Consider the following 14,116-nt stretch of genomic DNA (forward strand, 5'->3'; position numbering starts at 1 on the left):
TTAGGCGGGGGCAATGGGAAAGGGAGGGAAAAGGGGCGGGGGCGAGAGGAAAGGGGCGGGGTCATATGGGAAGGGGCGGGACCTATGTGAGGGGGCGTGGTCAAAAGGGCGGGGGCGGGGCCAGAGGAATCCGCGGAGCCGGGGAAGGGGGACACCAGGACCCGCGGAGCCCGGGGAGGAGTGGGGACACCGGGGACGCTGGGACCCGCGGGGTCCGGGAGAGGACAGGGACACCGGGAACCGCGGAGCCCGGGGGGGAGTGGGGACACAGGGATCTGTGAAGCCGGCGAGGGATGGGGACACCAAGACCCGTGGAGATAGGGAGGGGACACCGGGGACACCGGAACCCACGGGGAGCCGGGGTTTGGGGTGATGAGTCTGGGGGCTTGAGGTCGTTCAGGGTGCCGTAGGTTTGCGGGGGCTCAAGGGCTCAGTGAGTAGTTTTGAGGGGTCTGGAAGGATGGGGGGATTGTCTAGGGGGGTCCTGGGGGGTGGAGGGGGTGATTTTGAGGGGTCTCTGGAACTTGGGGTGACTGGATTTAGGGGGCGTTGGTGCTTGGGGAGTGGTTTTGGAGGGCTCAAGTGCTCAGCAAGCCGTTTCTGGAGGCTCGGGGGATGGAGGGAATGGTTTTGGGGGGTCCTGGGGATTGGAGGGGGTGGGTTTGCGGGGTCTTGGGGGAGGGAGGGTGTGGTTTGGGGGGGCTCTGGATCTTGGGGTGACTGAGTTTATGGGCTTTTGTGCTTGAGGGGGTGTGCCCAGGGCCCTAGGGTGGGTGGGTTTGGCGGCTCAAGTGGTCAGAGGGTGGTTTGGTGGGGGGGGCAGGGGTTGGAGGGGGTGGTGGGGCTCTGGAGCTTAGGGCTGCCTGAGTTTTGGGGCTTTTGTGCTTGAGGGGTGTTTTGGGGGGCCCCAAGGACCCTAGGGTGGGTGGGTTTGGAGGGCTCAAGGGTTCAGTGAGTGGTTTTGGGGGGTCCTGGGGGATAGAGGGGGTGGTTTGAGGGGCTCAGAAGATGGAGGGGGTGGTTTGTGGGCTGCCTGGGTTTAGGGGGTAATGGTGCTTGGATGGTGGTTTTGGGGGCCTTGGGGGCCTAGCGTGGGTGTTTTGGGGGGGGCGAAGTGTTCAGGAGGTGGTTTGGGGGGGGCTGGCCTCCCTCGGCCCTATCCCCCCTTCCGGTGCGGAGGTGGAGGGCGGAGGTGTGAGGAGGAAAGGGCCTGTCAGCTCCATTTTAAGGTTTTTTTTTGGTTTTGGTGCCGCTGAGTGGCCCGGCCATCCCCACAGCCCTCCATAAAAGCCATCAAGGGGGGGATGTGCGGACTGTCACTTGCTGTCACCCCCTGGAGTGGCTTTGCCATGGCTGTTGCCTGCCTCTTGGTGCTGGTGGCAGTGGGAGGTAACGGGGGTCCCAGGAGAGGGGACATGGGGCGATGGAGAGGGGAGCAGCGGGGATGGCAGTGAGCTTGGAGACAGGAGTGTGCGGGGACCTGGGGACAAGGGCCTCGTGGTGACATGAAGGTGGCAGAGATGGGGCCCTTGTGGGGACATGCACCCAGGGATGGGGGACAGAAGGACATGGGGACAGGCAGGAGGAACCTGTCCTGAGGAGGGTCCTGATGGAGACTTGGGGGTGGTGGGGACGAGGTCCTCATGGTGGCATGAAGGTGGTAAGGAGTGGGACCTTGTGTGGATGTGCACCCAGGGATGGGGGACAGGAGGACATGGGGACAGGCAGGAGGGATGGAGGGGACAAGGTCCTAGTGGGGGATCCTGGGTGTGGTGGGGACAGGGTCTTCTTGGGGACCTGGGGATGGTGGCGATGGGAACCTCGTGGGTTGCGCACCCAGGGATTTGGGAACAGGAGGATGCAGGGACACACAAGAGGGATGGGGGATGGGGCTCCTTGTGGAGATCTTGGGGTGGTGGGAACAGGGTCCTCGTGGAGACCTGAGAGACGCAGAGATGGAGTCCTTGTGGGCACCTGGGGGTGGTGCGGATGGGTTCCACGTGGGGACAGACAGGCACATGGAGCTGGTAGGGAGAAGGTCTTCATGGGGAGTGGGGAATGGTGGGGACAGGCTTGGTGTGGGGACAGGAACCTGGGGACAAGCAGGAGGGATGAGGTCAGCATAAGATTGAGAGGATGGTGGTGATGGTGTCTGCATGGGGACCCTGGAGGTAGCTAGAACAGGTTCCATGTTGGGACCTGGGGGTGGTGGGGGTGGTAGGGACAGTGTCCATGTGAGGACCCAGCGGTGGTGGAATCATCCATATGAGGACAGGCACGGGGGCTGGTGGGGATGAGCTCTGTGTGACAACCCATGAATGGTGGGGACAGGGTCAGTGTGTGGACCTGGGGGTGGTGGGGACCGGAGGACACGGGGACAGACAGGAGGGATGGCACGGACAGGGGGTGAGTGGGGTCAAGCACATGGGGACAGGTTGAGTGCCCAGGGACCTTGGTGACAGGCATGTGCTCACCATCCCTGTCCCCCCTCAGTGGCGTGGGCTGCGATCCCCGAGCCCTGCCAGGGCATCGCCACGTCCCCATGCCAGGATGTGGCCACTGCCACCCAGCATGACCTCTGGGACAGCCTGGCCATGGTAAGCACCAACCCTGCCACCCCACAGCCTTGACACCCGCCATGGGGTCGGGCTCAGCCCTGAGGGTGTGCGCTGTCCCCACAGCAGGGTGTGACCCAAGGGGACGAGGTCGTGCCCGGTCGGAAGAAGAAGTGCAGCCTCTGCACCAAAATCCTGCAGAAGATGAAGGCAATGGTGGGCGAGGACCCTGATGAGGTGAAGGGAGCTGAGGGGTGCAGGGTGGAGGTCTGTGCTCCCAGGCAGCCCCCGCTGATGCTGTGGGGCTGGTCCTGGCAGGCAGCAGTGGCAGCGGCGCTGGACAAGGGGTGCCGGGTGTTGGGGAAGCTCCTGGGCCGCTTCTGCAAGTGGGTGGTGAAGAAGAAGCGGGAGCAGATCATCCAGGCACTGCAGGACGGCGAGGAGCCCCGCGACACCTGCACCTACCTTGGCTTCTGCAAGACCTGAGCCTGGGCAGCCCCCACCCTGCAGCCCACAGCCCACATCCTGCACATCCCACCCTCCACCCGCATCCTGCACCCCACATCCTCCACCCTACGTCCCACAACTTCATCCTGCATCCTCCACCCTGCATCCTCCATCTCACACCCTGATCCAGGATCCCGCCCCCCCCCCGCCTCGGGGCCAGGAGGGCACTTGGGGGTCCCGTGCCCCCAGGAGGGGACCCGCCTGCCCCCCAAGGACCCCAAACCCAAACGCGGGGGGGGGGGGGAGGGTGGAGGAGCTGCTTTCCCTGGGGTTAGGGGGGCCCCGAGTGCCCCCCAAACCCCACCCCCGGCCCCGACATCCTCTCCCGGAGCAATAAAGGGCCTCGTCCCCAGCCCCCACCTCCCTGTGAATGGGGACTCTGTCACCCCCGAGGATGGAGGGACGAGATCGAGATCCCCTCCTTTGGTGACAGGGACCAGCCGTCCCCGCAGCTCCTCCTTCCCATCCCCATGGGTGAGGATGGACCACAGGGACCGGATGTCCCCAAGACATCGACCGGCGTCACCACCATCGGGGGACACGGGGCTGGGACAGGGACTGCGGGGATGGGACTGGGCACAGGGATCATGGAGCAGGGATCTGTCGCGGACACAGGGATCACGAGGACAGAGATCTGCCAGGGAAACAGTGATCACAGCAACAAGCATCTATCAGGGAAACAGGGATTGTAGGGAATAGGGATTTATTTGGGACACAGGGATCACAGGGCAGGGATCTATTAGGGGGACAGAGATCTATCGGGGACACAGGGATCATGGGGACAGCCCCCCCAGCTGTCTCACACCACGGGACAGCCCTGGGGCTGACCACAACAGCCTGAGGGGGGCCCAGATGCCAAAGAGACCCCAACTCCCTAAGGTGACCCCAGACGGACCCCAATGCCCCTGAGGTGCCCTCAGACCCCCACAGGGGCCTCGACACTCTGGGGTGTCCCCATCCCTGGCACCTGGGGTGTCTCCCCAGCTTTTATCCCCTCCCAGTGCTCCCCAACCACCCCCTTACCCGTCGGCCACCCCCAGGAGGGTCTCGCCCCCAGCGAAGGCACTGGTGGTGCGTGAGAGTCCCAAGCAGAGAGGACATGGGTGGCCAGGGAGGCACAGGAGGACACACATGTGTGGGGCCACCCCATGGCGGGGACCCCTGTGAACAAGAGGAAAACGAGGAGCTCTCGCTCAAAGCGGCCCTGGAGAGGGCCACGTGAACCCCATTTATTGGGGAGCCAGGAGCCACCTCCGCCAGCGGCAAATCCCATTCCCGCATCCATCTCTGCTCCTTGCAGAGCTCCAAGCGGGACCAGCAGCTTCCCAACCCCCCACCATCCTTGTCCTCCCCCCCCCCCGAGTCCTCTCTCACTGCCCCATCATGCAGGCCATTTTGCAGGCGACTGCTGAGATGAGCGCGGCCCCACGTCCGCTGCCTTCCTCCGACTGGATGAAGGTGATGTCACAGCCAGGCGTCAGCTGCCGAACCGTGGCATGGAAGCGGTCCTTGAAGCTGCCGGAGTGGGAAAAAACATGGGGTCAAGGCTTGGGAGATTACAGAATCATAGAATGGGTTGGTCGGAAGGGAAGTCAAAGCCCATCTAGTTCTAAGGGCAGGGACACCATCCACTGGATCAGGTTGCTCCAAGCCCCGTCCAACCTGGCCTTGAACACCTCCAGGGATGGGATCTGGGGGTTCTGGTTGATGGCAAGTTAGAATCATGGAATCATAGAATGATCTGGGTTGGAAAGGACCTTAAAGACCATCCCCTGCCATGGGCAGGGACACCTCCCACTGGATCAGGGTGATCCAAGCCCCATCCAACTTGGCCTTCAACACCTCCAGGGATGGGGCAGCCACTACTTCTCTGGGAAACCTGGGCCATGGCCTCTCCACCCTCACAGCAAAACATTCCTTCATAAGATCTCCTCTCAGTCTCCCCTCTTTCAGCCCAAACCTGTTCCTCTCATCCTATCCCTGCAAGAGTCCCTCCCAGCTTTCCTGGAGCCCCTTTCCATACTGGAAGCTGCTCTAAGGTCTCCTTGGAGCCTCCTCTTCTCCAGGCTGAACTATCCCAACTCTCTCAGCCCGTCCTCATACGGGAGGTGCTCCAGCCCTTGGGTCATCTTCACCATGCAGGAGAAAAAGGATGGTGGTGGGAGGAGCAAGGTTCCTGGTGATCCTCACCTGGGATGGAGCTTGTAGACAGAGCCGTCGACCCCTACAGTGATTTTGAGGGTCTCCTGGCTCCGACTTTCCCGCATGCGGTTGATGACACCAGCCAGCCCGGCTGAGCACATCTGGGCGGCACGGGTGGAGACACTCTCGCAGACCATCCGCACAATGTCACAGTCTGTCCCCGAGGGCAGAAGCTCGAAGGCCGTCAGGATGTTGTAGATCTGCTTGCGGTCACCAGTGTCACTGAGACAGGGAAAGAAGCGGATGGCGATCAGGGAAGGGAGGAACATGGGGGACCCTGATATGGGGCAGTCAGTGTGGGTTGAGGTGGAGAGGTGGGACGAGAGACCCTCATATGGGGCAGAGTGGGCCCGTGTGGGGTTGGGACATAGGGACCCTGATGTGGGACAGCTTGGTGTGGGGTACAGGACAGGGGACCCCGATATGGGACAGTTGTAGAGGGCTAGGGGGGGTGTGCTGGGACAGGGGACCCCGATATGGGGAAGTTGTAAAGGGTTGGGGGGTGACAGGACAGGGGACCCCAACATGGACCAGTTGTAGAGGGCTGGTGGGGTGCTGGTCTCTTCTCCCAAGTAACAAGTGATAGGACAAGAGGAAATGGCCTCAAGTTGCACCAGGGGAGGTTCAGATTAGATATCAGGAAAAAGTTCTTCACCAAAAGGGTCATTGTGCACTAGGACAGGCTGCCCAAGGAGTTGGTTGAATCACCATCCCTGGAGGTATTTAAAAGACAAATAGATGAGGTGTTTAGGGATATGGTTTAGTACTGGATGGGTACGGTTGTACTCGATGATCTCAAAGGCCTTCCAACCTAGTGATTCTATGATTCCATATGGGGCAGTTGTAGAGGGCTGGTGGGGGTAACAGGACAGGAGACCCCAATATGGGACACCCAGAGCAAGTTGGTATGGGGTGACAGGACATGGGGACCTCAACATGGGGCAGCGTGGGCTGGTGGGGGGTGCTGGGACATCCCAATGTGCTTGGACTTGTGTGGGATGACAGAACGGAGGTCCACAGCATTGGGCAGCATTGCGGGCTGGTTTGGGGGTCCCAGTCTTCCTGTACCTCTCGATCTGCGACATGAAGCGGGTCTCAAAGGTCCCGCGAGTCTTGAGCTTCTCGGAGGCCTCACCATTGAAGAGCAGGTTCTCATCCACCAGCTTGAGCAGCACCAGCCGGACAATCTCACCCATGTACTTCCCCCCAATGATCTTCTCATAGCTGGGGGGGTTGAGAAGGGGGGGAACATGGGCATCAGAGCCAGGATTTTGGGGGGCCACATCCTACCGCACCATCTCTTTCCTTCTCCCCTTCCTTGCATCCCTGCACGTGGGCACGGCAGGAACCTGTGATAAGTTGCGCTGGCCTCAGCTGAGCCCAGAGCGGACGGGGGAAGAAGGATGGTGGGCGGAGGGGATGCAGCTGGGGAGGGGGACTGGAGGACGCCCAGAGGAACTGGATCTCTCCTATTCCTTACAGTTGCTGACCGGGGTTAAGTGAGGTCTCGTCCACCACGCGGTCGTACTCCAAGAGGAACTCATCCAGCTCCCCAGAGGCACCAAAAGCTCCCCACTCTGTGTTGACACACATCCGTCCCTCATCGCCTTCCACCAGCTCCACATTATGCATCTCCTCCATGTAGCAGGCGTTGCAGCCTGTTCCTGCCGGCAGAAACCAGCAATGGGACCAGCTGGGGACAACACAACCCCCCATCCCAACACCCACGTCCTTCCCATCCCAAAGGCTCTGAGTGGCTGCGGTTGGAGCTTTATGGTCCCATCCTAATCCAGATTGGGAAGTTCAGCCCTCCTGCTTCCCTCCTGGTCCTTCCCAGCTGGCTGTTTGTCCCCAGGGGGGGCTGGGGATGGCCACCGTGGGGTCCCAAGGGCTCTGGGTGCTGCGCAACAAGGGCAGCGTGGCCTCCGGTGATGCAGATAAACAGCAGCGACGTGTTTACCCAGGCCGAGGGGCCAGAGTGAGCCGGTGCGGAAAGCCCAGATGGCCGCGTGGTTGATAGTGCTAACGAAAGCGAGGGTCTGAGGGTGGTGGTGGGGCTGCTTCCTTGGGTGGGGGGAAGGAGTCTCTGGGGTCCAAACCCATCTCCACCTCCCAAGATCTGGGAGGAGCTAGCACTGAGTGCGCGGTGTGATGCTGGAGCCACCGGCAGCCTGGAGCAACAATGTCCCTTGGGGACAGACCTGTGTTGGAGGTGACCAGCCCCACTACAGTGACCCTTTACACCCCAAAGGTGCCCCCACCACCGCGCCAGGTGACGCTGTTCAGCATCCAAGCCTCGGGAGACCTCAAGAGGGTGTCACTGCCAGCCTGCTGTCCTCGCCACGTCCCCCCAAAGAGGACAAGATCCTGCCTGCAGCAGGGGAGTGCGAGTGGGGCTATGGGCACAGCCCCTCCCTCGCCTGCTGCGTGTCCCTGCGGGAAGGGGCTGTCTTACCCACAATCATCCCAACCTCGCACCGGTGATCTTCGTAGTAGCAGGAGATCATCGTGGCCACCGTGTCATTCACCATCGCCACCACATCCATCTCGAAGTCCTGGGGAGGGGAGAGGGACAGAGCTCACCAAGGATTCGAGGTCTGGGCTGAGATGTCCCCAAGGGCAAGGATGCACACGCACACACACACATGGATGACCCTTCTTGGGGACACGCAGGGTTCTGTGTCCCCTGTGCTGAGGTCTCCAGTTCAAACTGAATCTCACCCCTCGACGTTTGATGGCGTCTCTCAGGAGCCCGACCACGTTGTTCCCTTCTGCACCAGAGGCTTTGAAGCCCTTGGTCCAATTCAGGAGGATGCCCTGGAGCGAGGAGAAGGTGGGGGCTGTGGGTGTAGCCAGGGTTGGGGACCCCCAAGTCCTCGCACCACCCGGCCACCCCCTCACCTTGTCGATGTCCTCGTGCCGCACGGGGAAGGAGAAGGTGAAGCCCAGGGGAAGCTTTTTGTGCTTCATCTGGTGCTTGTCCAGGAAATCGGAGATGCACCCAGAGATGTAGTCAAAAAGCTGGAAAAGAGGAGGTTGAGCCTCTGCCAGGGGCTGCTCCCCACCCTCCCAACTGATCACAGTGCCCACCATTCCCACTATGGGTCCCCCACCACCACGTGGCCTCTGCCAGCTGGAGGGATGAGGGATGGACTCCCTGGCATCCCCATCCACACTGTGCTCATGCCTGGTGACAGGGACCACACAGGAGGGGATGGAATGTCCTGTGTGCCCAGCTCACCATCTCGGCTGTCCCCGTCATGGCATCCTCCGGGATGGAGTACATCTGATGCTTCGTCTTCACTTTCCATTGCCCTTCCTCCCCCTCGCCCACCTTCACCAGCATCACTCGGAAATTGGTGCCGCCGAGGTCCAGCGATAGGAAATCTCCGACCTCTACAAAGCCAGAGGAGACACAAGGTGACTAGCTCAGGATGGATCTCAGGCACAGCAAAGGACAAAGAATGATGTCCATCCAGCACAGCAGTGCTGTACCTGAGCCCTCAGGTGTGGAGCGGACGTAGGTGGGCAGCATTTTGACAGAGGCTTCCTCGTGCGTCTCCAGCTTTAGCCCTCGGTCCATCTCTTTTTGCATCCGGTACATCACCTTCTTCAGGTCCTCCTCCTTCAGCCAGAATTCCGAAAGGATACGTTCCACCTGTGGCAGGATGAACACCATCATCTGGGGATGGGGGTACGTGACCCTGGTGGCCTGAACCAAGAAATAATCCAAATTTTCCTTCCCCTGGCCCCAGTTTTGCCCATCAGCACAGACAACCTTATCCCATCTCTCTGCTATCCTGCCTCCAGTCAAACAAATGGTCTGGGAAGGTAAATCCACAGGGCCGGCACAAACCACTCCTGCTGGCCCCAAACCTTCTCCCAGTGCTGCCCACAAGACATCCATAGTCAGCACCAGGGTCTCCATGCCATCGCCTTCAGCTGGTTCATCTTCCTTGAGCTTGGCTGGTTGCTTTGAAGCCAGCGCCGTTCCAACAGGACCAGTGACCTGGGACATGCCATCCCAATGAATCGCAGGGTCTTTCCTGACAAGGACTGCTTCTAGCGATGCCATGTAGGAGCTCGGTGGCATGGGATCCCTCCATGCATCCTCCTCGGTCCCCTAGGAGTGTCCTCTGTGGTCCCCTGGGAGCACCGTCCTCAGTCCCCCGCAAGCATCCCTCTTTCCATATCCCTCTGGGAACCACAGGTACCATTTTCCACCCACCAAACTTGCCATGAGTTAGTTATTGAGGGCAGATGGGCGGGATATAAAAAGTCTTATCAGGAATCGCTGCCTTGCCTCGCTGCCAGGAAGAACCGCAGGGCCCACTCGAGGGAAGCGCCTGGCAGGCAGGACCCGTGTTTACCCTGTACGTAGCAACCCTGCACTGGCCGCCGGCGCAGCCTCCATTAACCACGGCACGTAATCGGGGGCAGGCAGCCCTGCATTCGCAGATGGAGCCAGGGCTGCAAGCGCTCACCGCTCGGCCAGATGCACCCGTCGGCATTAGAGGCCTCATTAGTCACCAGGAACCAAGCTTAAAACGCTCCCACCTGCACTTTCACTGGCAGACGGATGTTTTCCTCGAGGCTGCTGCTCTTTCTCAATGGGGTTCAGGGTAGGGGGCTTTGAAAATGACTTTGGAATGTGGTTTTGATCCACTGGGAGAGTGCCCAGCCAAACCTGCAGCCACTTGCCTTGGACCCCCAGTGCATCCTGACAAATCATCCAGCCCCAAACACCATCCCTTGGCATCAAACCCCACCGTCTCCAGCGCCATCCCTCGGCATCCAAGCCCCTGGTGCCCAAAACTAACCCTTGGCATCCAACCCCACAGTCCTCAACGTCATCCTTTGGCATTCAACCCCATGGTTCCTAATGTCATCCCTTGGCATCCAACCCCATGGTCCCCAATGCCATCCCTCAACATCCAACTCCCTGGTCTCCAACACCATTCCTCGGCATCAAATTCCCCTGCCCCCAACACCATCTCTTGGCATCCAACCCTCCGGTCCCCAGTGCCATCCCTTGGGATCAACCCCCCCCGGCCTCCAATGCCATCCCTTGGCATCCAACCCACTGAGCCAGGGCTGATGCCAAATATCTCCTGGCCCCCAAATCTCCTGCCTTGCAGAGCCCTAACTCTCATGGAGCCACAGCCACCGCCCACAGCCAAGGGTGATCCCAGCACCTTGCCAGCCTTCCTCCCAGTCCATCCCAGTGCCAAAGCGGTGAGGCCAGACATGGCTGCACCGCAGGGGATCCTGCTGTGCCAGACGATGCTGCTGGCCACCCCAAGGCAGCACCACAGCAAGATTTGGACCCTGAAGGTGCTCAGCCCAGGCTGGTTGGAAAAATCCTGCCAGAAAAAGCACGGTGCTGGATTCAATCGTCTTGCTGGAGCTGGTGACTGAAGGCATCCTGCAGCACCATTTGCCACATGAACACCAAATGTGCTGTGGACGGAGGGTCCTTATCCATGGCCCTGGAACTCCAGGATGGCAGTAGAGGGTCCAAGCTTTATTTCTCCAATGGTTTTTCCATGCGCCTTGACTCATCCCTTCTCTTGCCTCTGAAATGCCAGGTTTGGCTTTTCCTCAGTGGAATTTGGCTCTTCCCATGCGGCCAAAACCACCTTTTCATTTCCGAAGGGGACCGTTTGCTCTGACACATCCCACAAAGGGGGCAAAGCCGGAAACTGTGTGGCCAAAGGCAGCGGTGGCTGGTGATGCCCAACTCTTCTAGCCACACAGTCCTGCACCCAGCACGTGCCGTGTCCTCTCAGTGTCCCCTTGGACGTCCCCATCTGCAGTGTGGAAGCACCTCACTGTCCTTGCCCATGGCCCCATGAGCTCAATCCATCCAGGAGAGGAGATGGGAGCTTCACACCAATCGATGTTTGGCTGGCGATGAGCTGGGTGCCATCCTCCTAGATGGCTTGGTGACAGGGGTGACAACGAGCCAAAGGAGATGATGGGCCCCATCTCACTCAGGGATGGCAAATGCTTGCCTGGCACCAAGACGCCAAGGGCGACGCTGGAAGTATCCCAGTCATGGGGTGCAATCACATGTCTTCGGCGGTGCGGGGACAGGTCACAGCCCATGCTGTGCCAAAATACAGGCTTACGGCACTGGGTACCCTCCCCAGAGTGTGACAGGGGGTGACTTCAGGATGGGGACACCCAGGAACGTCAGGGCTGACCCCAGGCTGCCTGGCTTTGCCATTGGAGACAGTGTCCATCCCGCCAGGCATCCTCCCCTCCTGGCTACTTCCATCGCCAAGAGACCTCGTCTGGTGGGAGATGCCCACAGCACCTGGCCACTCGCCACAGGGATGGCCCTGGCAGCCCGGAGAGGATCCCCACTGATCACCGCATCCCACATCCCCACCAGCCCCCCGGGATTGCCTCAGCAGCCCGGAGAGGATCCACACCACTCCCTGCACCCCAAATCCCCACCAGCCTCCCAGGATCACCCTGGCAGCACAGAGAGGATCCACACTGCACTGCAATTCCCCACCAACCCTGCAGGATGATCCCGGCAGCCCAGAGAGGATCCACATCGCTACCTGCACCTCAAATCTCCACCAGGCCGCGGAAATCACCCTGGCAGCCTGGAGAGGATCCACACTGCTCCCTGCACCCCAATTTCCCACCAGGCCCCTGGGATCATCCTGGCAGCCCAGAGAGGATCCACACTGCACCCCACAACCCCAGCAGCCCCCCAGGATCATCTTGGCAGCTTGGAGAAGATCCACACAGCACCCCAAATTCCCACCATCCCGACAGGTTTGCCGTGGCAGCCTCACCTTCTCCTTCCTGCTGCTCTCCATCCTGGCTCTGTGATCCAGCATGGGGGCAACCGTCGGGGCAGGCTGGGCTGTGGGCCAAGCCGTGTCCCCGCAAAGTGCCGAGTCCCCCGCCGCCGCGTCTGTCCCGGGGAGCGAGCCCCTTTCCCGGCACTCAGCCGGCCAGCGCTGGGCTGCTCCGTCTCTCGCTCCGCTGGGAGATGCTCCACTTTCGCCGCTTTATTGCATCCAATGCCCAGCAGTGGATGCCTCTTCGCCAGCACCTGTTGAGGGGGAGGTCCCGATCCCCCTGTCCCGGCCTCCAGACCCTCAAGCAGAGGAGCAGGGAGAGGGACCCGGCGTCCCTACAGGCTCAACCCTCTCGCCCCACATCTCAATGCCGCCTCAATGCCAACAGGGATGTGGATCGCGCTCCTCTTGCTTCCTTCCAATCTCTTTACCAGCGTGCCGGATGGTTTTCAACGTGGTGAGGGGTTGTGATCCCAGCCTGGTTGGGCTCTACAGCCAACGGGGAAGTCCTGTAGCAGTGGCAACACTTGGCTGGGGGCCACTGGCCCCATCATGCGAAGCACCACGCCCCGGGCCACCCATGTCCCCGCGATGGTTGCCATACCAACGGCGCGATGTCCTGGCTGGTGATGGCAAGCACTCCACCAGACGGCTTAGCAACCTGCCATGCTCCCATGGAGACCGCGCCAGGGCCGAAGGAGCAGGGGGCTCGGTGACAAAGGTTACGGCTGCCCGGTGAGGGGTGAGGTGACTGGGAAGTGCTCCCTGCCCCTGGGATGGCAAATGCTCTGCTGACGGCAGGTGCGGTGGCAGACTGCGAGCAGCCATGGGTTTTGGGGGGACATGGTGATCCCCCATTATCCCCGGATCGGTGCCATCAGCCAAGCATTGGGGAATACCTGGGCAAACACTGGATTTTGGGGATTCCAACGGGCAATGGGATGCTGATGGCTGCAGATGCACCCCAAAACCTCCCAGTGTCAGTGTCACCTGGACACAGAGCTGGGAGGGAAAAGGAAGGGTCCCCCCCATGCACACCAAAACCTCTCAGTGTCAGCATTCACTGGACTCGGAGCTGGGGTCCCCTGGGAAGCCTGGATGGGCACTGGGGGGACTAAGAATCCCACAGGGGAGCAAGGGGACTCAGGGGGGTTCTTGGAGGGCGTGGAGGGGGACAAGGTCACCCCACAGGGCCCCATCCCCACTGTGGGGCACAGGAGGACCCAGCCCAGGTATGGGTGCCCACCCTATCAGGGCAGCTGGGCACGGGGGTGGGTGTGCATCTCCCCCCCCAGGCCCATGGAAAGGGGCCACAACCCACAGAAGGCCTCTCAACTCCCACCCTGCAGAGGGGTCTCCACCCCATAGGGAGGACCCCATGCAGGGGCTCCCAATGTCTGCTCCACAGAGGGGCCCCAAGAGTGGCCCCCACCTTACAGAGGGGAACCCAACCCACAGAGGGGTTGCAATCCCCACCCCACAGAGCAACCCCTACCCACACAGGCGCACAGAGGGGTCCCCATCTCCCACCCCACAGAGGAGTCCCCAACCCCCATCCCACAACACAATCCCCACCCCAAAGAGGGGTCCCCATCTCCCACCCTGCAACACAGCCCCTAACCCACAGAGGAGCTCCCACCCCACAGAGGAGTTCCCAACCTCACAGTAGGGTCTCCAACCCCCACCCCACAGAGGGAACCCCACCTCACAAATGAACCCCCAATTCCCACCCCACAGAGGCGTCCCCAACCCCCATCCCACAGAAGGGACCCCACCCCACAGAGAGACCCCCAATCTTCACCCCAGAACGCAATCCCCATCCCACATAGAGACCCCTAATCCTCACCCCACAACACCCCCCCCCCCCCAGAGGGCTCCCATCCTCACCCCACAACACAACCCCCCCCCCCCAAAGGGCCCCCCAGGCCTTGAGAAGACGCAGCCCCTCCCGCCACCGCGCGCTCGCGCGCCCCCTGCCGCGCGGGAGGACCCTGATCCGTCACAAGCGAGCGGTGGGCTTGGCCTCAGTGA

At 61.1% G+C, this 14,116-nt stretch overlaps 2 protein-coding genes across 9 annotated transcripts; one reads left to right on the forward strand and one right to left on the reverse strand.

Moving 5' to 3' along the window:
• Positions 1-145: 145 nt before the first annotated feature.
• LOC128854675 (antimicrobial peptide NK-lysin-like) lies at positions 146-3,409 on the forward strand. Of its 4 annotated transcripts, none has more exons than XM_054088987.1 (4): positions 146-180; positions 2,494-2,597; positions 2,682-2,792; positions 2,874-3,409. In XM_054088987.1, coding segments are annotated over exons 1-4 (384 nt in total). In that variant the 5' UTR covers positions 146-179; the 3' UTR covers positions 3,042-3,409. The 4 variants fall into 4 exon arrangements, with proteins under 4 accessions (XP_053944962.1, XP_053944963.1, XP_053944961.1 ...); XM_054088988.1 differs by lacking the exon at positions 146-180 and adding an exon at positions 1,098-1,389 and having other exon boundaries at positions 2,878-3,014; XM_054088986.1 differs by lacking the exon at positions 146-180 and adding an exon at positions 1,101-1,389 and having other exon boundaries at positions 2,685-2,792.
• A 313-nt stretch (positions 3,410-3,722) lies between these two features.
• On the reverse strand, positions 3,723-13,621 carry GCK (glucokinase). 5 transcript variants are annotated; one of them, XM_054049719.1, is made up of 11 exons: positions 12,985-13,621; positions 12,077-12,856; positions 8,760-8,922; positions 8,506-8,660; positions 8,166-8,285; positions 7,986-8,081; positions 7,720-7,819; positions 6,745-6,928; positions 6,333-6,488; positions 5,253-5,486; positions 4,401-4,577 (listed from the first exon to the last, which is right to left on the reverse strand). In XM_054049719.1, the coding sequence occupies exons 2-11, from the start codon at positions 12,119-12,121 to the stop codon at positions 4,433-4,435; spliced, it is 1,398 nt and encodes a 465-aa protein (XP_053905694.1). In that variant the 5' UTR covers positions 12,122-12,856; positions 12,985-13,621; the 3' UTR covers positions 4,401-4,432. The 5 variants fall into 5 exon arrangements, with proteins under 5 accessions (XP_053905695.1, XP_053905696.1, XP_053905697.1 ...); XM_009569687.2 differs by having other exon boundaries at positions 12,077-12,594; positions 12,690-13,621; XM_054049720.1 differs by lacking the exons at positions 8,166-8,285; positions 8,506-8,660; positions 8,760-8,922; positions 12,077-12,856; positions 12,985-13,621 and having other exon boundaries at positions 3,723-4,577; positions 7,736-7,819; positions 7,986-8,039.
• Positions 13,622-14,116: the final 495 nt, after the last annotated feature.

This window comes from Cuculus canorus, chromosome 26 (genome assembly GCF_017976375.1).
Source record: "Cuculus canorus isolate bCucCan1 chromosome 26, bCucCan1.pri, whole genome shotgun sequence".
Lineage (NCBI taxonomy): Eukaryota > Metazoa > Chordata > Aves > Cuculiformes > Cuculidae > Cuculus > Cuculus canorus.

What these genes read in the sequence shown, in the direction of transcription:
- LOC128854675 (XM_054088985.1), top strand. Translation starts at nt 1,305, where the DNA reads ATGTGCGGACTGTCACTTGCTGTCACCCCCTGGAGTGGCTTTGCCATG. An exon ending in TCTGGGACAGCCTGGCCATG is followed by an intron (nt 2,598 to 2,681) that starts GTAAGCACCAAC and finishes CTGTCCCCACAG; the next exon opens with CAGGGTGTGACCCAAGGGGA. An exon ending in TGGGCGAGGACCCTGATGAG is followed by an intron (nt 2,793 to 2,873) that starts GTGAAGGGAGCT and finishes TGGTCCTGGCAG; the next exon opens with GCAGCAGTGGCAGCGGCGCT.
- GCK (XM_054049719.1), bottom strand. Translation starts at nt 12,121, where the DNA reads ATGCTGGATCACAGAGCCAGGATGGAGAGCAGCAGGAAGGAGAAG. An exon ending in AGAGCAGCAGGAAGGAGAAG is followed by an intron (nt 8,923 to 12,076) that starts GTGAGGCTGCCA and finishes ATCCTGCCACAG; the next exon opens with GTGGAACGTATCCTTTCGGA. An exon ending in GGCACGAGGACATCGACAAG is followed by an intron (nt 8,082 to 8,165) that starts GTGAGGGGGTGG and finishes TCCTCGCTCCAG; the next exon opens with GGCATCCTCCTGAATTGGAC.